The sequence below is a fragment of the Lepidochelys kempii genome, chromosome 13, assembly GCF_965140285.1.
Source record: "Lepidochelys kempii isolate rLepKem1 chromosome 13, rLepKem1.hap1, whole genome shotgun sequence".
Lineage (NCBI taxonomy): Eukaryota > Metazoa > Chordata > Testudines > Cheloniidae > Lepidochelys > Lepidochelys kempii.
Genome location: NC_136392.1, coordinates 16,211,009 through 16,232,547, shown reverse-complemented (window position 1 = coordinate 16,232,547; position 21,539 = coordinate 16,211,009). Strand labels below are relative to the sequence as shown.

General features: G+C 45.9%; 1 protein-coding gene across 8 annotated transcripts in view; it reads right to left on the bottom strand.

The window, feature by feature from the left end:
* RIPOR3 (RIPOR family member 3) overlaps positions 1–21,539 on the bottom strand; it is a 69,296-nt gene that overhangs the window by 9,678 nt on the left and 38,079 nt on the right. For all 8 annotated transcript variants that reach the window (XR_012154681.2, XM_073309426.2, XM_073309424.2 and 5 more), the window contains 6 exons: positions 21,126–21,251; positions 18,242–18,387; positions 8,891–9,020; positions 7,241–7,825; positions 5,210–5,349; positions 4,103–4,226 (listed from right to left, as the gene is read on the bottom strand). Coding sequence is in view for 7 of the 8 variants with exons in the window: in XM_073309426.2 (XP_073165527.1) it covers positions 4,103–4,226; positions 5,210–5,349; positions 7,241–7,825; positions 8,891–9,020; positions 18,242–18,387; positions 21,126–21,251 (1,251 nt within the window). In the remaining variant the exon portion in view is untranslated. The remainder of the gene's footprint in view (positions 1–4,102; positions 4,227–5,209; positions 5,350–7,240; positions 7,826–8,890; positions 9,021–18,241; positions 18,388–21,125; positions 21,252–21,539) is intronic.

The following is a 21,539-nucleotide window of genomic DNA, read 5'->3' as shown; positions in this document are numbered from 1 at the left end:
GAAGGTGGAGAAAGCTACTAGGGGAGAGGCTGTTCTAGATTTGATTTTGACAAATAGGGAGGAACTGGTTGAGAATTTGAAAGTGGAAGGCAGCATAGGTGAAAATGATAATGAAATGGTAGAGTTCATGATTCTAAGGAATGATAAGAGGGGAAACAGCACAATAAAGGTTATGGATTTCAAGAAGGCAGACTTTAGCAAACTCAGGGAGTTGGTAGGTAAAATTCCCATGAGAAGCAAGTCCAAGCGGAAAAAAACAGCTCAAGAGAGTTGTCAGTTTTTCAAAGAGACATTATTAAGGGCACAACAGCAAACTATCCCACTGCGTAGGAAAGATAGGAAGTATGGCAAGAGACCACTCTGGCATAACCAGCAGACCTATAATAATCTGAAACTCAAAAAAAAAAAAAAAGGAGTCCTACCAAAAGTGGAACTAGGTCAAATTAAAAAGGATGAATATAAACAAATAACACAAATATGTAGACACAAAATTAGAAAGGCCAAGGCACAAAACGAGATTAAACTAGCTAGAGACATAGAGGGTAACATCCTACAAATACATTAGAAGCAAGAGGAAGACCAAGGACAGAGTAGGCCCATTACTCAAAGGCGGGAGAGGGAAACAATAAACAGAAAATGTAGAAATGGCAGAAGTGCTAAATGATCTGTTTGTTTCAGTTTTCATCAAAAAGGTTAGTAGCAATTGGACGTCTAACATAGTGAATGCGGAGGTAGCATCAGAGGCTAAAATAGGGAAAAAACAAGCTAAAAATTACCTAAAGTTAGATGTCTTCAAGTTACCAGGGCCTGATGAAATCCATCCTAGAATACTCAAGGAGCTGACTGAGGAGATATCTGAGCCATTAGTGATTATCTTCAAAAAGTCATCGAAGATGGGAAAGTTTCCAGAGGACTGGAAAAAGGCAAATATAGAGCCAATCTATAAAAAGGGAAATCAGGACAACCCAGGGATTTACAGACCACTTAGCTTTACTTCAGTTCCTGGAAAGATAATGGAGCAAATAATCAGCAAACACCTAGAAGATAGTAAGGTGATAAGTAACAGTCAGCATGGATTTGTCAAGAAGAAGTTGTGTCAAACCAACCTAATAGCTTTCTTTGACAGGATAACAAGCCTTGTGGATAGAGGAAAAGCGGTAGATGTGGTATATCTTGACTTTAGTAAGGTTTTTGATACTGTCTCTCATGACCTCCTCATAAACAAACTAGGGAAATACAAGCTAGATGGAGCTACTATAAGATGGATGCATAACTGGTTGGAAAACTGTTCCCAGCGAGTAGTTATCAGTAGATCACAGTCAAGCTGGAAGCACATATTAAGTGGGGTCCCGCAGGAATCAGTGCTGGGTCCAGTTCTGTTCAATATCTTCATCAATGATTTAGAGAATAGCTTAGAAAGTACACTTATAAAGTATGTGGATGATACCAAGCTGGGAGGGATGTAAGTCCTTTGGAGGATAGGATTAAAATTCAAAATGATCCGGACCAACTGGAGAACTGGTCGGAAGTAAATAGGATGAAATTCAATAAGGACAAATGCAAAGCACTCCACTTAGGAAGACACAATCAGTTGCACACATACAAAATGGGAAATGGCTGCCTAGGAAGGAGTACTGTGGAAAGGGATTTGCAGGGTCATAGAGGATCACAAACTAAATGAGAGTCAACAGTGTAACACTGTTGGAAAAAAAAACAAACCACCCATCATTCTGGGATGTATTAGCAGGAGTGTTGTAAGCAAGACACAAGCAGCAATTCTACTCCATGCTGATTAGGCCTCAGCTGGAGTATTGTGTCCAGTTCTGGGTGCCGCATTTCAGGAAAGATGTGGACAAATTGGAGAAAGTCCAAAGAAGAACAACACAAATGATTAAAGGTCTCGAAAACATGACCTATGAGGGAAGATTGAAAAAATTGTGTTTGTTTAGTCTGGAAAAGAGAAGACTGAGAGGGGACATGATAACAGTTTTCAAGTATGTAAAAGATTGTTATAAGGAAGAGGGAGAAAAATTGTTCTCCTTAACCTCTGCAGATAGGACAAGAAGCAATGGGCTTAAAGTGCAGCAAGGATGGGTTAGGTTTAGAGTGACCATGCATCCTGTTTTGGCCGGGACAGTCCCTTTCTTAAGCCTTGTCCTGGCCGTCCCGACTTCTTTTGGCAAAACTGGGCATTTGTCCAGTTTGCTCTTGCCAACTGATCATTATTTGTCAAGAGCAAACTGGACAAATGCCCAGTTTTGCCAAAAAAAAAAAAAAAAAAAAAGTGGGTTGCAACCCCTAGCGGGGCACAGAGGAACATGCTCGGGGTTAAGCATGCAGGAGGGAGGGCTCAGGACAGTGTCTTGAGCCAGGCCAGTCCCACGTGGGTGGGTGGCAGGGGGGCTTGGGCTGCCCCATGCATGAGGGGAGAGGAGGGCCTCAGGCCAGCCCCATGGGGTGTCCCATTTTTCCTTTGGGAAAATATGGTCACCCTAGTTAGGTTGGACATTAGGAAAAACTTCCTAACTGTCAGGATGGTTAAGCAGTGGAATAAATTGCCTAGGGAGGTTGTGGAATCTCCATCATTGGAGATTTTTAAGAGCAGGGGATGGTCTCGATAATACTTAGTCCTGCCCTGAGTGCAAGGGACTGGACTAGATGACCTCTTGAGGGTCCCTTCCGGTCCTATGATTCTATGATTACATTTTGCATCTCTCTCTGAACTGGAAAGTCTTCTCTTCCCATCTGAAATGGTTATAACATTGCTGTACATGGTTCAATAGCAGCCCAAGGTTGATGTATTGTACTGATGTGTGGAGTAATCCTTGTAGAAAGCCTTTTGTGCTTCAGGGCCTGATCCTCCTGATGCTGAACACCCACTACTCCTAGTGAAACGAATAGGGATTGTGGCTGTTCAGCACCTAGGACTCCCAGAGGTGTTCAAGAGCAGAGGTTCCGAGCCTTTTTCTTTCTGAGCCCCCCCCCCCCCAACATGCTATAAAGACTCCAGAGCCCACCTGTGCCACAACAACTGGTTTTCTGCATATAAAAGCCAGAGTCAGTGTTAGGGGGTACCAAGCAGGGCAACTGCCTGGGACCCCACACCACAGGGGCCCCCACTAAGATACCTTGCTCAGTCTTCAGCTTCAGCCCCGGGCGGGGCTTTGGATTTCTGGGCTCCAGCAAGTCTAATACTGGCCCTGCTTGGATGCCCGCCTGAAACCTGCTCGAGGCTCCCTAGTGGGTCCTGGGACTCTGTTTGAGAACCACTGTTCTAGAGAAATCATCATTACTTACCCTGGATACTGGCTATTTTATTCCAGTGATACCAAATTTTCTCTCTGAAAAATTGGTCTTTTGCCAATCAATATGTAGTTCAATCCAAACCCGTCCTACTTCATTCATAGCCAGCTCACCATGCATAAGTCTTCTGAGTGCAGAGCTATTAATTCCTACTCCAGCAAAAAAGGTCCAGTTTGCAGAAGCCGTTTATGCCCACCTGATTTTCCCTTTACATAGGTCTGTGCATTGTAGTTTGAAAATCTGGCTCAAGTGATCTGCAGTTCCATTCTTAGTCATTCTACTTTATAACATAACCTCATAAATCGCCAGTTCTGTCTTTGCTTGGTGGTTATAAATGATGACCCAGATCCTCAGCTATGGCCATGGAGTCCACAGTGCAACTCAGGAATGGCGGAAAAGATGGGTGTTGCACTCCCTGATGCTGCACCAACTGAGTGAAGGGCTGGTTTCCAGCATAAATCAGGGTAGCCTGAAGCCTGCCTTATGCTTGCCTTAAACGAGCCTGAAGGCTGCCCTTGGATGTGAGAGGCAAATAGAGCAGCAAGTGCTGGGGCAGAAGTATGTCCCAGCCATGCCAGCTTTCACTCCAACCATGTCCCCTTCACCAACAGCCAGAGAAGGGTCTGGCATAGAAACCGTTACTCCCACACTATGCGACCAGAGAAGTCTGTGCTAGGGGGATTCTCATAGGGCTGGCTATGCCAGCTTTGTGCCTGTTGCAAAGTGCCTGCCCTGCATCCCGGGATCTGGGCCAGTATCAATCCACTGCAAAGGGGTTCATCCATACGCCATTCCTTACCTGCAAGAGAGCTTTGCACAACTGCAGATGAACTATCAGAAGTTTGTCTAAATCATCATTCCCTGTGGTTAATTCTTTCGTTTCTGTTTTCCTGTCATAGCCCAGTATATTGTCATTGTAAGTGCTGTTAGAGAAGTTAAGAAAGGGGAACAAGTAGTTAATGTTAACCAGCCATTGTGTGCAGTGAAGCAGAAGGATCTAAAACACCAAGAAAAAATTAAAAGTTGTTTAAAACCCACAAGGCACCTCTAGCCATTAACTCCTATATCTTCAACAAATGAATGTGAAAGTTTCTCTTCCTGTCTTCTCAATAATAATCCCCAAACTCACCAAAGTGGTCACCACTTTTGACAAATAACTGATGCTCTATAGAAGCAGTAAGCCTGTTAACAATCTTGGTTGTGTGTAAACTTCCTACAAAGGTGAAGATGGGGATTTAAATCTCTAATTCTCATGTCAGGAAGGCAACAGTATGTCAGCTAATCCTGTGACCTCGTTTTTGTGAGGACCACCATCCAAACAAGACACTGCCATCGATAATGTGTGTTGACTGGCTGGCCTATTTGGAATGACGTATTGCAAAAGCAAAATAAAAACACCTTGTTCTCTAGCAACTCCAACACAAGGATGCTTTACAGTCTGGTCTATCTGGGGCTACTCAGCACCTCGCAGGATCAGGCCCACAACCCCAAGGGTAAGTTTGAGTGTTATGAGCAAGGGTCACAAATATGAAACAGAACCCAGTAGAAGAGACCTGTGAGCTGCTCCTGGCCTGTTCCCTTGCAAAACTGTTCCTCATCATACCCATACATCTGTTTGCTGAAGTTTTAAATATCCCAACTATCCCATTCTTCAGCCTAGTAGGAGGAAGGGTTTTCCAGATATTCAGCCTAAACATTCCTGAATTTCAATCCATTTATTGCTCTGACTGAGCTGTAAGTTTCTTAGTATCCTAAACAATTCCTCTCTCTCCTGGGTGTCCACACCCTGGGCACCAACCTCCCCCCACTACAAAGTCATTGCCTAACTGAGTTCAGTGTATTTAACTCCTAATCTTCCTCTTGTCAATCCCTCCTGCCCCTCAATGGGATGCATTGGTCTGCTCACCTGGTACTGTCTGTCCTTATGCTTCCAAATAAGGAAAGCTCATCAGCACTGCAGTCCGTGTTTAAAAAGTCAAAACTTTCCAGCACCATCTCCACCATCAGACTCTCCATGGATGAATGTTTCTGATGAGATGTCTTCAGCTGTTGATAGATAGGAAATAAACTATTGTTCTTTGCAAGGATCCTGGTGTCCCCCCCAGCAGTTCACCCATACGGATTTACAAATCACCATCTATTCAACCACGGGACAGTTTGCTCCCATCAGCTCATCCACAACACACCAGAAGAGCTGGTCCTTTCACACATACAAAGCACTTCAGCCACATCGCCCCCACCCAGAAACAACTTTGCCAATTCATTTCAGGAACTAGTTCAAAAGGTTTATCCAGTTTTAAAATTCTCCTTGGGTTTCCTACAACCTCACCAGTGTGAGTGTAAGACCCTCCTTCTCTGCAGCTCCTGCCACTTGGTACAACTTTCCTGTCTTTCTCCTTCTTAAGATCTAGAGCTATCAGTTTTATACTGCCACCCATCACTATAGTATCTGAGCACCTTCAATAGCGTGCTCCTACCCCTTCATGGGGTGTCTGGCATTTCTCCCCTTTCTCTGCTTGGGGTAGAAGTTTTGGGAAAGGGGTTGGGTTGGTTTGGGGGGTGTTTATGTTTTTTTAATTTTCTTTTAATTTTTCTGAGGGCTAAGGATTTAGGAGTAGAAAGCAGTATCAGTGACATTCTTATCTCAGATCTAGCTGAAATCCTACAGTGTCTTCTCTCTCTTGCCTACCCACAGGGCCTCATGAATTCCACAGCTATGGGACTACAAGTGCAATCCACCCTTTGCCACAAAGTTGTGCTCCAGAATCTTTCACGTAGGGGGAAAAATGTTTCTAGTCTTATATGGTTGTGAAGATATCCTTAAACACATGGGTGGCGGGTATAATAGCCGTGGGATGCCATTTGTGGGGTTTTACTTATTATTATGTGTCATGCAGGTTCCGGGGCAGCTGAGGCTGTATCTGCTATTCAGCTTCCGGGTTCCTCAGTAATCTCCCTGGACTCCAGAGATGGACAGCTGTGGGAGGCACACAGCCTTTACCATTCTCTGGCCAGTGACGGGCTGCTCGGGCTGGCCCAGGGCTCAGGTTGGTCGGCCAGCACAGCCCAGGCGAGCCGCGGGAGGTGGGAACGAAGGGGGGCCCTCAGGGCTCTGCCAAGGGGAGACAGAAAGGGGCCTTGTGCAGAAGGAGTAGGGCCAGGGGCTAGCCTCGCCTGAGGGAGTGTCCACCAGCAGCCCATGCTTAAACAGAAACTGAGTTTTAATCTGAATAACTGTCATCTTTCTGAGGGTGCAGAAGCCCTTAAACATTAGCTCTTATGGACTGACCCATTCATCAAGGGGGTGTTCACTCTGAAACTTATAGATGACAACATACATGCCAACATTGTCAACAATTTCACTGCTGATCATTTTAGCAGGAAAAAAAAACATGAAATGTGCTTCCTCTAATCCCAGACTGTATCATCAGATGTAGAATTTAATATAAAAATAAAACACAGTGGCTAATATCCTGATTGCCTTATTAATCTTCTTGGGGGTTTTTTCCCCATTAAAACCTCCATCTAAATGAAATGACTGTGGAATCCCACACCAGTGTCCGACAATGCAGGGACCTTACTACAGAATTTAGGTCCAGTTTGGCTCAGAGAACACAGGGCCTTGATTATACTCTGCTTTCTAATTTCTCCTTCCCTCTGTTATTCAGCTCTGCAAAGCATGTTGGGATAAAGTGCATGAGAGATGTTATACAGACTGAAATGTTGTTGCACTTAGCTAGCACTCTTGACTTCCAGCCATTTCTGAGAAATGCCTGAGCTCTGGTGGTCAAACCAACATTTTGGAAATGTGCCACTGAAAATTTTGAAGCCATCGATACTTCATCATGTGGTTTTGAGCCCTTTAGAATAGTAAGAGGAAAAATGATGAACAGCAAAAACTACAACTTATTGCACAAAGGGGAAAATAACACCACACCTTTAATTTGTCCCTGATGCATAAAACTTGGTACTCCAATTCCTCCAATTGGGTTTGCCCTGGATTCTGTGATTTCAGCAAATTAAACACTTCTTGAAGGAGTTTCTCAACTACTTTGGCACTTCCAGCTGGTTTTATGTCATCTTCAGTGTTCAAGCTTTTCCGACCAACAGACAGGACATTTTCTTGTTCCACTGGCTGGTGACTCCAGTGCTGGCTGATGGAATCTCTGCCATCTTTGCTAATGTCCCTTGGGTTGGATGGGCTATTTGGAGCTCCATCCACGGTGGGTGTCTCTTTCAGGATATCTAGAGTTGTGTGGTTTGGAGACTTGTGTTGTCTTCCTTCTGCACAGGTGTCCTGTACAAGAACCAATGGCAGGGTCCTGTGGTCTGAAGCTGGAGTCACATTTCTGGTTTCTGTTCCTTTCTGATCCTGGAAGCTGAATGAATCAGTCTCTGCAGAGCTGTGGTTGTCATTCCTTACATGCACATCAAAGTCACAGTCAGCCAAGTAGCTCATTATGGAGGGGGCTCGCGCCCCATCGTTTATGCCACCTTGGTTAACTCGTTGCTGCGAAACAGACTGCAACAAACAGGGTCAAGTGTAAGTACAGCTACTTGATAAATACAAGATTTACCCAGAAATGGAGAGTCTCAGCCTTGCCCTTCTGCAGAGATTTGGGGTGACAGACAGCTATAATGGCCAGAGAAACCTCTGAGCCCCATGCAGACCAGAGCAGGAGGACCCGTCAGGGCAAGCCATGCATGGGTCCAATATTTACATTGATCTCGCCTCAGGGAAGAGCTGAAGACAGGCAGAGATGACTCCACATTTAAAGAACTTTAAACTGAATGTTAAAAAAAATAGTGTAAGAGGCCACTGCCTGTCACATTTTTCATTCCAAAGGGGCCCTAACAAATCAGTTCTGACCCCCCTTCAGCCCAGTACAATATGATATTAAATTGGCTGGAAAACGTTTTCATGATTAGTTATTAATAAATACAGCACACACATTAAATAACTACATAGCCCCATAATGCCACTGTTTGCAGAAGACTTATCTACAAGCAATGCTTTGTACTCCCTCTGCTGGCTTGGCAGGAGCACACAAACCTGACTGTCAGGCTGACATGGGAACCTGTGTTGAGGTTAGGGGAGTGTACGCACACCATGCCTTTGCTACATATTGCCTGTGCTAATAAGAGGCAGGAGCATACGGAACAAAGCAGCAACACTAAGTGTAAATTCTGTTCGAAACACAGGAGATTCTCTGGTCCAACTGAACTGCACTTGGCACTAGACTGGGGAGAGGGGGGAGAGAAGGGGATGTTTTATACTCCACCTTTAAACCACCACTATGGTTCACTGCTCCTGGGATTGGCCAGTTCCCAGTGTAGACTGCTCTAATTTATGCCTGGCTGCACATGGGGAATATTTGGCAGGAAAAAAAATGTTTGCATTTCAAGATTCTAAAATAGGATTGAAAACAACAGGAGTTAAATTAAAAAAATAAAACACCCCATAATGATCTCCATACTGCCCTGTGTCTGTGGTCTGTCCAATTCTCTTCTGCAACAATCTGATGCACCACACACAGCCCCAGTTCACTGTTTGTGCACAGTGTTTTACTTCCCCCATCATACTTACGAGATAATATTTCTCCCTGAAGCTTGGAGTGTTTGGTGGAGTCCAGTTGTATAAGGAGCTTTTCCTACTACCCAGAGAAAACTTGGCAGTAGTTCCAGGGGACAGAAACAGGTTCTCTGTGTCAAATGGGCTATGAGCAGGGAATACAAAAGGGTAAGTGTTATCAAAGGCCAGGAAGCATTTAGGTGTTTAGCAACAGGAACAGCCACTGGGATTTGAGCCTCGTAGCATCATTCGGGTCCCTGAAGTTTATTAAATAATACTCAGCTCTAGGATAAAAGAAGAGGGAGGCAAGCGGCCCCTCTGACTTATTTCCTTGACACCTGAGCTGCAAGAGGGAGATAGTGGGGCATCATCCTTTTGCATAGAGAGAAGTACTGACTAACCTCATCCTTCAGGCATGGCTATCACAGCAGAGCCTAATCAATGCAGAGCAATCTGAGCTGGCTTCTCTCCCAGAATCAGATCAGAGTCTGATGAGAGCTCCCTCTCTTTCTGTGGGGTCTTATATCCCACACAGTAGGTCCCCACCTGTGGCCCATGAACGGCAGGGTGCTTGCAGGTGGCCAGCAGAATGGTATATTGACCTCATGGTGCTCCAGAAATGGGCAGGGGATATTAAATGAAGCATAAAAGGAGTGTGTAACTAACTTTTTCCACAAAGGACAAAACACTGTGACTTGAAAAGCCAGTAAAAAGGTATTAAATACAGTGTTGATCCTACATACACTTTAGACACAATGGTTGTAGTTGCCACAGGGATGTTATGTCATTGTGCATGGCAGGAGATGCAGTTCATGCAATTGTGTCAGGGAAGGGAGCTTCCACACACCTATCCCTATAAGATGCTGTCTGTGCTGTAAAGAGCCCAACAACCCTTATTCTAAGCACTTGCCGATTGTCCTCAACTCTCCAGAGAAGATCACTACTCTTCCCCTTTCCAGCAGATGCATGTGCTGGGAACTCTTTCCTCAGAGAAGCACCCTAAGCCAAAGCTGTGTGAACCTTCACCCACAATGCATTCCAACGCAGAGGAAGAGAGGAAAAGTCAAGGACTCCCCCCTTCTTGATAGAGCTAGGGCACTTTTAACTAAATTTGTTCCCCTCTCAGGTGTACTTTTGTGCACAAGGGGAATGTATCATTCATATTATCTCTGATCCCACAGGCAATATTTTAAATGAAGGCCAACCACAAAGCTAAGGTGTCTGCCCTCAACTGGAGCCCCTGGGAGTTCTGAAACGATTCAAACAATAGTGGGCACAAATTAGTTCCATGGAGACTTTTGCCCTCAATTCAAAGCCAAGTTCTACTTCCCTTTTATTGCAAGGGCCGAAGGCTGAATATAAACATTTCAGGCACAGACAGCAGTGTCCCTCATTGGAACATGCTGTTGTCATCCCACCATGGAAGTATCACTATCACAGTGTCAGCCTAATGCATGTCAATTAGCTAAATTAACCAGTGTCACACAGCTGGAGTTTGTCAAACAGGCCAGTTCTATGGAGCCAGATTAGCAGCCATCTGTACTTTCTCATTTTGCAGCAAATTAACTAAATCGGGTATCTGACAGCAAGAGCACTTTATCCAGAGAACGTCATGGACTTACTGACAGAGGCAAATTGCTTTCATCTATGGCATTTTGTTCTTAGAAGGAGGAGGGCTGGGGCTGGGGAATCCTTTTATTTAAGACTTTCAGTTTTAGTTTTTAATACAGCAACAAAGCAGTAAAAATAAAGAATACAGAGTAAAGATATAATGATATCAACCTAAGGCTATTCTTCTCCTGTGAGGAGATTGATATAATCCTATAGTAAAGAAAAAAAGATTAAGGGTATGTTTACACTGCACATTAAGACCAGGCTCTGACTCAGATTTGAGCCCAGCTCCCCTTCGTCTACACGCAAATCAGTCTGACTCAGGTTATCAAGGACTTGGGTCCTAGGATCCTGCTAGGGGGTTATGTCAGAGCCCTAATCCTGCTGTGACTTGGGTCCAAGCCCTGTCATATTGCAGTATGGACACAGCTCAAGCTACAGATCTAAGTCAGAGGGTCTGCTTAGCGCAGTACGGACACATTAGCATGGCTGAGAGACCCAGGTCCTGTAAGTGTAAACCCAGCTTTACAATGCACTGTGGATTCTCAAGCACAGACTTGGAAACACCGAGTCCATAAGGCTGGGTCATACAGGCCCAGGTTTAATGTGCAGTGTAGACATTTGCCCTTATGGAGTACATCTCAGGGTATCAGCCAGAAAACACTGTGAAGTACAGGGATGAACTGATGACATGGCTCATGCGAGTGAGAGGGAGAGAGAGAGAGAGTGACCATGATACTGAATGGGAGAGAATGGGAGCTGCTCAACTATGAGCCAGACCAGGGGCAGGCAAACTTTTTGACCTGAGGTCCACATCGGGTTTCCAAAATTGTATGAAGGGCTGGTTAGGGGAGGCTGTGTCTCCCCAAACAGCCAGGCGTGGCGTGGCGTGGTGTGGCGTGGCCCAGCCCCCACCTCCTATCTGACTCCCCCCCACTTCTCACCCCAACAGCCCCCGCGGGACTCCTGTCCCATCCACCACCCCCTGCTCCACCACCCATGAGTGCCCCCTGCTTCCTCATCTAACCCCCGTCTCATTCCTGACTTGCCTCCCCCCAGGACCCCTGCCCCATCCAACCACCCCTTCTCCCTGTTCCCTGACTGCCCCCAGAACCCCTGCCTGCTCCCCACCACCCCATCCAACCCCCCCTTCCTGGCTGACCCCTGCCCCCATTCAATCCCCCTGTTCCCCGCCCTTTGACTGCACCAACCCCTATCCACACCCCTGCCCCCTGACCACCCCCCCACACCCCCGCTATCCAACCCCCTTCCTCCCCCTGATTGCACTGCCTGGAGCACCAGTGGCTGGCGGCACGGCAGCCGTGCTGCCCAGAGCACCGGGTCAGGCTGCGGCTCTGCAGCTGCTCTGCCCGGCCCCACAGAGTATTGAGCTTGTGCCGTGGTGTGCTGACGCCGTGGGGGAGGGAAAACAGCAGGGGAGGGGCCAGGGACTAGCCTCCTGGGCCAGGAGCCGGGCAGAAGGGTCCCGTGGGCCGGATGTGGCCTGCGGGCCGTAGTTTGCCTACCTCTGGGCCAGACCCTATATTGCAAACAAGGTAGATTTTTTCCTTATCTCAAGTGGTAGGAGCCTGAGCTTTTAGAGCAGCAGGATCTGAGTTTTAGCCCTACCGTTCCCATGTAGTACTGAAGCGCACAGAAACAGCCACAGCCCTAAACCGTACCCCTACCATTTGCAGGGGGAAGCAGTGCTACATTTACATCTACTTGCCAAGGTCCAGAGCTGTCTGGGTGGCTTGGATCCTTGGTTCAGTCCGATTTGCTCTTTCCCAACCACATTTGCCATTAGGAATGTCCCAAAAGGCAGGTATTGTCAAACCAAAGCTTTTTGTCAGGGTTGTATTCCTCCTCCCCGCCCCCTTCACTCCAATCAAACAATGAGGCAGCCTTGACGGGGTTCACTCCCAACAACTTGCAGCCATTATGGGAATCATCATGGGCCAGACGGTGCCATGACACCCCAGTGAGGGGTGCAGCCTTGAGGGAGAATGTTCCCTTTGTGATTCTCGTTGCTGTTTGGGTTGGCCTGGTGACCAGGTCCCCTTCCCAAGCCAGCAGAGCATCTGCGTTCTCTCCCCCACAAACTTCCGATCCTCCTCCCCTAAACAAAGCTCTTAAGGTACATCTCTCTCACAGCTGGAGGTGTGAGCACAGCTCAGGTAGGCATACCTGCACTAACTTTAATCTAGTTAGTGCAGGCATGCCTAGCCCACCTAAAAGTAACAGTGAAGAGGAGGTGCTGTAAATCCTAGCCGGGGCTAGCAACGCCAGTTCAGAGTTGAGGCCCTAGTTCTGGTTGGGCTAGTACAGCCCACCATGAAGCCCTCGATGATGCAGCTTGACTGTCATGTTTAGCCATGCTAGCTTGATTAACACTAGCACAGGTCTGACTACTTCTGACTGCAGTGTCGAAATACCTCAACCAACTGGGGTCTGCAAAGGAGGCAGGAGGAGGTTTATCAGAGCAATCTCGGCTAAAAGAGCATGCACAGTTCAACACCAAAAAAAGCAAGGTGCCATTAGAGCTCTCACTCCACCGCTACTAGGGTGGAAGCTGGCCCAGGAGGGATGTTTGGGTGTCACCATTAGACTTGATTAGTCAGTCATCATTTTAGGGGGGAAAGCTGCTGTTGCTCTGAAAAGAGCTGTTATTTTGAGTGGTTTTATTTTTTAAAATGGAAACACCCTTATCTTATCACTGTGCAAATATTCCTCTGTATAAAAACAGCTTCAGCAGATAAGCTGTCAAGAATAGGAGCTGGCCCATTCCACACGCAAGTGCCCTAGAGAAGCTGCTTGGTGGGATACCAAGGTATTGCACAAACTTTACACAGAGAAATATGGCAGAAATTATCTGGTAAGCATCACGATTCCGTCTGGGGGTGCGGATTAGCTCACAGGGGATGTATGTCACCATTAACATTGTTCCCAGCTGGGCAGTCGCCACGTTGAAAACGTCGTTGCTTGGAGGCAAAAAAGTGTTACAGCTGGATCAATAGTGCCAAATATTGCCATCAGTGGTGCAAGTACGCTGTACCAGTCAGATATTTATAGCTGGTACAGCGTACGGGAAAGACACAGGAAGAGCCTGCCCCAGCCCTGCCTTTCCACGCAGCTGCATCTCCTGAGTCCTCCTGCCTGGGGTCTGTAGAGCAGCCCTGCCCGAGGACAGGGCTGGGGCAGTACAGCAGCCGTGTGGGAGGAGCTACCGGCATGGGGCTGCCCAGCAGCCACATGTTCTTCTGCTCCTTTTGCTGCTGTGGTTCCAGAGATCCCTGATCTCTCAGGAACTGAGTGGCAAAAGGAGGAGAACGTGGGGCAATTAGATGGCCCCATGCCACCAGCTCCTCTGGCATGGCTGTACCGCCCCCAGCCAGGAGATGCAGCTGCATCTCCCGAGTCCTTCTGGCTGGGGTCTATACAGCAGAAGTCTCCAGTGCAGCAGGGGGAGGACAGAGCTTCCCCCCCAGATAATGTGGGATGGATGTGGATCATGGGAAGGGGATGGGGAAAAGTCACATAAAGAGGTCACGTGCCTTGCCTTTGTGTCCATCCCATGAGTGCAGTATACCAGCAAGAAATGATTTCTACTTGCACCACTGATTTCCTGGTAATTATTTGAGTTTTTAAAATCAAGTCACTTCCCTTACGTTCATGGCTCCTGTATGTTATGCCACACTCTGCATTCACTACAATAGCTGCCGAAAGCGTTAGTAGAAAACAGCAAGTTTTCCCATTGTGAAATATTTGCAGAAAGTGAATTTTTAATTCATAAAACACAAACCCTGCCAGCTTCCATTCTGAATTACTCCTCCAGTCACAGTCCAGAAACCATACCATATGACCTCAGTGTCCAACTATAGTGAGCCACGTTTTGAATTCACACAGCTCAAAGGGATTCTGGGCTGGAATTGTTAAGCAAATAATTTTAAATAAAGAATAAATCAGAGAAATTAGGAATCTGCTCAGACAATTCATAAACTGAGAGGCAGGCTTGACTATTGGTTGTATTTTTCGTTCAGTTCTTCAGGCCACTGTCTTAGAACTGAGGTGTTAGTAGACAGCTATAAGGGAAAAAGAAAAGACCCCCTCAATCAGCATAAAAACAGCAGCATTTGATCCTCAAAGGCTTCATACAGTCTGAAGTAAGTAGAGACAGACTGAAAGCCTTAGGCCAGGTCTACTCTACCACGTTCTGCCAGCATAACTACATTAGTGAGGGGCATGATCCCTGATCAATGTAGCTAGGCTAGCAAAAGTCCCTAGCATAAACATGGTTATACCAGCAAAACTGTTCTTGTGCCAGGAACACAGAAAACTGGTATAGCTCTGTTAGCAAAGCACTCTCAGTGTAGACCTGGCCTTAATCAGAATTGAGTGGGTTTGTATGTAGAATGGTATTAGTATGTCATTTGCACACTGCAGTTGCTGCTAAGTGCCAAGAGAAGCAACAGCATGCCAGGGAGATCAGTCAGCAAAGGTGCCATTTGCCTAGTGGAGTTTTTAAATATAGTCCATGAGGTTGAGGGATTAACACAAACTCCCAGAACAAGAAGGTGCATTACCACCTTTCCTTCCCACAGAGGCACAGGAGTTTGTGTGCACGCAATTATAGAAACAGCACTAGCAGGATTAAACGCAAAGCAATGGTGTTCATCCTTGGCAGTTATTTGCCCTTGGTGATAGGGAAAATTAGATTGGAAGAGATCTCTTCCAGGCTCAGCTCTGTGTAGTTACACTCAGAACCGTGCCCCCCAGATTTTGACAGAAATACTATGGCAAGAGAAGGTTTACAGACTTATTCAACATAGCAAAAGCACTTCCAACAATGCACTCAGGGCTTCAGATCACTCATTTAGGCCCAGGAGTATGTAGGGAAGTGTTTGTTCTTGCAAAGAAATTTGCAAGCGAGTAGTTGTTTTGTTGTTTTCTTCTTTTTTGTTGAAAGCCTGAAAATACCTTGCTGCTGCTCCTGCACTCTCAAACTAGTTTGCAGTTGCTAAAAATATAAATGTGTTTAGTGTTCAAGCAAAAACCTGAAAAAAATTGTCAATTAAAAAAAAAAAAAAAAAACAACACCCCCCCCCCCCAAACCAACCCTACATTTACCAAGGAGGTTTCCATTTTGACAAAAAGGATTTTTAGCATTAAAGTCATAAACACATTAAAAATTTTGGCCAATTCTAGCCTGATGGCCTTTGCTTACAACTGGCATGCATGTAAATCCAAACATAGGTATAACTAGTGATGCTGGAAGTAAGGGTGCTGGGGGTGTCTCTCTAGTTTGAAATAGTAACAAAACACCAAATAGATGGAAACCCTGGTTTCCATGATCAGCACCTCCCCACCCCCCTAAAAATTGTTCTAGCATCCCAGGGTGACAGATAATGCAGAGATCAGCAATCAGAACCACAGTGGTCAATGCTTGCGGAATGATGCTTTGCTGTCAAGCTAATTACTAGCTCAAGCTTCCAAAGAAGAAATGTTAGGGCCCTCACAAAACCTCAGAGCAGATGCAACAAAAACACAACCAAAAATAATATGAGCTAGCGGTTCCCCCCCCCCCCCCCCCGAGCATTATAAACAGGTGCAGGCCTTGAGCTCTGCTACATAAGCATGTTTTCCTTTACTTCAAGTGCTTGAAAACAAAACTTCAGATGCTTTTGACCAGACTGATATTTTGTTGAACTACAGCAACAACCCTGAGCTAAACAGGTGTGGAAGAAAATTGCAGGATGTGTGAGAAACCATTTGCTTACAAAAAGGCATTGGAAAACAGTGTAGGATACTCCACGAATGTTGTATGTTCCAGAGAGCAACCTGAAAGGCCAGCTACTTAGCTACATTTTGGTTGGAAGACTCATGGGAAGGCACTTCACAGTATTTCACCTGTTTGTCAGTAGCCAAAGACAGCACCAAAGCAGAAGTCAAGCTAGGTTTCCAAATATTCTTAGAAATAGAACTAGGGTTTGAGAACCCAAGAGGATTAGAGTCAGGTTGTTTCCCATTCCTGAAGAAGGGCCTAAACCCACAAGTCCTTCAGATCTGAACTTTGCATCAGAGTTCGAGTTGTTACCAAATATTCCAAGACCCTTTTCCAGCCCTGATGGTGATGGAGCTGAGAACCAGCAGTAAAGGTGCTGCTCTCATTGATTTGATGGGTACTTCACAAACGTTGCTAACTTACTCTCCGCTACCTCAAACCCAGCTTTCTGCTGTACCAGAGGGGCACCCAGCACTTTGCAAGTATAAAATAAGATTTGCAATATACTGCAACCCCTGAAATATGAAATGCATTGACACTGACTAGCTCTCTCACACACAGCTGCCTCCCAGCATGAGTAGTTTGGATTCATTACAGACACCGAACTGTTGATCCAAAGGATGACAGTGGTTGCCTTGGCTTCTCAAGAAAATTGAAGCTCTGCCACATTCTGTTAAATGCGGACTAGGTCTGTTCCTTGGCTTGCTTTGCAAGCCATTTCCTTCTCATATTGGTTGGGGGCACCAGTTTTATGTGGTTTTCCATTTCAAGTTTAGATGAGTTATGGAGTGCACCTGTGCTAGTGAAAAAAATCCATAGATTAGTGACAGTCTTTTTCCAACCCCCTCAGCCCTATCAGAAGAGCAGGTCACGGCTATTTAAAAACAAAATAATTATTTTTGTTTTTGTGGCCATGGTCACAAAAATAATCTGTTCCTTCTCTTCAGCAGAAGAGAGCTACAACAACTCAAATATGCCAGCAATTGACATCAGAAGAGAACAGTTGTTAAAACAGCCATCCTACAGTCAGACAGGCAAGACCAGCATGTGGCCACATCTTGTATAGATCAGCCTCAGCCACATACGAGGATACCAAATGCAGCTTCTGTCTTCCGGGCATCTATCAGAGAGCCCCAGATAAAAGCTCAAGATGCAAAAGATTTCTGGAGTGAGGATTTTGATGCGCACCTTGCAGAAAAGAATTCAGGAACTCTCTCAATGCAGCACCCATAAAATGAAATTTTTCCTTTAATAGTAGTGGTAATTTACTATAAAACTTTACAAATTTAAAATGTAAAACAATGCATCAAATCACAGGTACCACCTAACTCTTCGGGGGCGGGGTGTGTGCGATGCACCATAGAAGCAGTCACACTAGGATCATAATAGTGTTTCACAACCGGGCACAAGCAAAACTAGAACATGCAACTGTGATCACCATGTCAAAAAGTCAAGTGTGACAGCAGTCAAACCTTTGAGGAAACCTCATTTTTAAAGGAGGGGTTGGCCCCTCTAACTGTAGTGATTTCTCTAAACCTCAACCATATTTGTATGGTGGTGTCTAACTGCTGTTTTCAGCTTCATTTCATCCTCTTTAAGTCCATTCTTTGCATTTCAGAGATGTGCCTACACCACAAACTGAACACTGACTCTGGACAAAGCAGAGCCCTAAATAAAAGCCAGATGCAGCTGGCTCCATAGTTGGCAGCCTCAACACAGAGCAAAGAACTGAAGGGCTATGGAGATAGGGGCTATCCTCTCCTCCCTGGGATTGGTCCCTCCAGATCAGGGTTCAGGCACATTGGCTGGGGGTGCTGTGAGGAGGCTTGCGCTGCTGCTACCTAGGCTGCACCTGTTATGTGAACAGAAAGAGGACTGTAGTGTTGAGTGCTGTTAAAGTGGCACCCATCACAAGCACTAAGGCCATGTTAACAGTCCTCTCCCCCATGTTTAGCATTTGAAGTTATACTCACTTCCAGACGACCTCCAACTGTAACTTGATGGTGCCTAGCTCAGTTATATCCACAATGATCGCCTGAGGCCTGGTTGTAAAGAAGTCGATGCTGTCACACGTTACCACGCCAACTAGAATCGTGGTCAGTCCCCGCAGCTCTGTGACCTACAGAGGGACAAACCCATTTTCATTTTACCAGATACCTGACACACATGAAGGATAGTTGAGGAGTTTAGGGAGGCTGGACACATGGGATTTGGCTGAGATCAGTTCATGCCCATGTGACACACAGATTCTCTACCACCCATATGAGGAACTGGCCAGTATGTCACTTTGTGTGTGCACTGAACATAGCAGCCTAGAATCAGCTCTTTGAGGTCATAGGCCAAGTTTTTCAAGCCTGGGTGCCTACGTTTAGGCCCCTAAATAGTAATAGGCTGATTTTCCACACATGCTGAGCCATATGCAGCTCCCATTCACACCAGTGGGGGCTAGGAGTGTTCAGCTCTTCTGAAAGTGAAAGTCATTCCATTTATTTAGGAGCCTAAACTTTGGCACCCTGAACATTCTAGTTTTAGTGTATATTCAAGTAATTGTATCAGACAAACAACCTGGAATCCTGGAGCCCATTTTGCTGTAAGATGTATGTTTTACAGCAAGCCTCCCCCATCCCTGGATTTCCCAAAAATCATCTAGGGTAGAGACCCATTAGATTATCTAGTCCATCTCCCTAGTAATGTAAGGCTGTTCCAGTCCCCAACTACCTCCAGAATGTGGACACAGCCCTTGTCTACCACTCCCTCCTGGGCCGAGCTGATCTCAGCTGCAGCTCAGAATCAAAGCCTACAGGTCTTCAGCGTCCCTCCTCTCTTGGTTCACAAGCAGCACCCCCTTAATTTGTCAGTCGCTCATCCCAGTTCTAGCCCATTACACATGCTTTGCAGCCTGACCCACAGCTTCTTTAGCCACAGCTGAGATCATCAATGCCAGAGAGACAGCTTCCCAGTTCTCAAATCTGTCTGCAGCCCAGACAAGTGGGGCTGGAAAACTCCCAACCAAGATGCTGCTGGACAAAGGCATATTACTACTTTTGTGCATCAAGGTGTCTGTCATACTTTAGGATCAGGGGAAAGATTTAGCAGGTAAAGTTTTAAGAAGCATGTACGTCTCATTTGAGAATTAATGGTAATTAGGAGCCTAAGTCACTTTTGGAAGTGGGACTCTGGCACTTTTGAAAATTTCACCCAATACACACTTGGAGAGGGAAAGCAAAGAAACTAGAGAGTCAGTTAGGTTTAATGAACTGGCATGAAACCCAAATCAAATAACCTCTTTCTTGAGCTTTGAGGCAAGTCGTCTTCACTGGTATACAGAGCAATTAATGTTTTTGCAAATATTAAGAGAAAACATGCATCTGAATTAGCTTCCCTTCTGATTCTCATTGTGCAGTAGGGAAAAACATTAAGAACATTTTTAAAAGCTCTACTGGCTAGAAGTCAGGAATTCTTTCCTATTTAACTCACATGCTGCCAGAAAGGATGGGGTGTTGCAATAGCTACTTTACATGTTTTCCAGGCATTGAAAGCCCTATGTTGGCACTACAAAATAATGTGTTTAACTCGTGTAGTGAAGGGTCCAGCCCAACCCTGCAGTCTATTTAGTCCCAACTCCCATTGAAGTTGATGGGAGTCATGACTGCAGGATCTGTCCTTCAGAGGATTCCAGATCACAACAGGAGTTTGCTCCTAAGCAGCAGCAGCCAGGTCAGGATGGAATGTAAAACAGGTGGAAGCCACAGTAGTAATAGTAACAGGAGGATCCAACTTTTACCTCAGTGAAAGAAAAAAGTGCCTATAATGCATCTGTATATCCGTGGCCCCACAAAGTCGCAGGACCTCCTCGTCAACCTCCTCCTAGCCCTGGCCAAAATGGCCATCTACAAAACCAGGGAGAGGCGGTTGGCCGACAAGGTTTCCTGTGACTGTGGGGCCTATTTCCGCTCCTCAATCTGTTCACGCACCTGGGCGGAATCCGCTGGCTCCGTCGATGCCTTCGAGGAGCAGTAGGCGCTGTCAGGGGTTCTCTGCTTGGTGTACCTACTAGGTTTATTTGTTTAGCCCTGTGACCTCACTCCCATTCCTGTTATACTTTTAGTTGTCCCCCGCAATCATTTGGAATCCCAGACCTGTGGATCATCCCCGGAGGCTGTGGGGAGGTCCTTTAGCAGTGGGGGCCTGCCCACTTCCTGGATCCCAACAGGATGCATCGGTATAGCAGGGAAACAGAGTCTAGGACTCTGTTACAAAGAATATAGGGGTCCTCCAATGAGTCACTCTAATGCCGAGTGGCAGAATCCTGCCCAAAGATACTGAATAATTATGGCCAACTCACACTGGCAGGTGGATCTCATTAGCTCCAATAGGATATACATGGGTTTGAGTATCTCTGGGGCAGAGGTAATTAGGGCTTGAGACAGAAGAGGTCATTTAGGGAAACCCCAAGAACGGGCAAGTTTGGCTTATATAAATATATTATACATATACACACACACTTTTTGGAGCAGGGTAAGAAAATCCCAAAAATCTTGCATGCAATATAATTACTCTATCCAAGCTGTGGACCCCTAACCACCAAATCTTGGATGCAGATCTTAAAAAGGGGTCATTCTAATATATGGAAAATCAGAAGCATTAACCCAGTTGCCATCTAACCCAGAGTCCTGGGAAAGAAAGCAGAAGCAAAGATCAGAGACCAGCTCAGCGAGCAGAACATTGATTAATTGCTGTTTCTATGGAGCTGTGAAAATTCATGTTGTTTTTTAAAAGTGTGCTCGGCAGAGAGCAGAGTGGGAAGGCAAGCTACTTGCTAACCAATGTCTGAGTGGCTGGATTGGAGCCAACTACCTTTATTTCAAACTGCTCATGAAGGTTGGGTATAAAAACCTTCTCCTCCTCATCCCATGTTTGGCTGTCATCTGTCTCAATCTTGCCCTTCAGCTTCCACTTCTGGCGTCCCAGTCGCACAAACACCTAGAAGCCACACAGGGAAGAGGAGGCTAGAATCAGCAAATCCCAAGATTCATATGGGACTGCACCATCCCTCCCTCCCCATACTGCAGAGCTGGGGCCTGTTCCTTTGATTGCTATGCTTGTTAAGAAGCAGGGGTGGAGGTGCCAAGTAGTTCTGTGCCCCATCTGTCCTGGAAGAACTTGGGTGGCTAAGTCAGATACCAAAGCGTACATGTTGTTGTAATGCAGAGAGTGAGTTACTGATGTGTAATGTCCTGCTCTGATGCAGGACATGTTTGAAAGTGATTT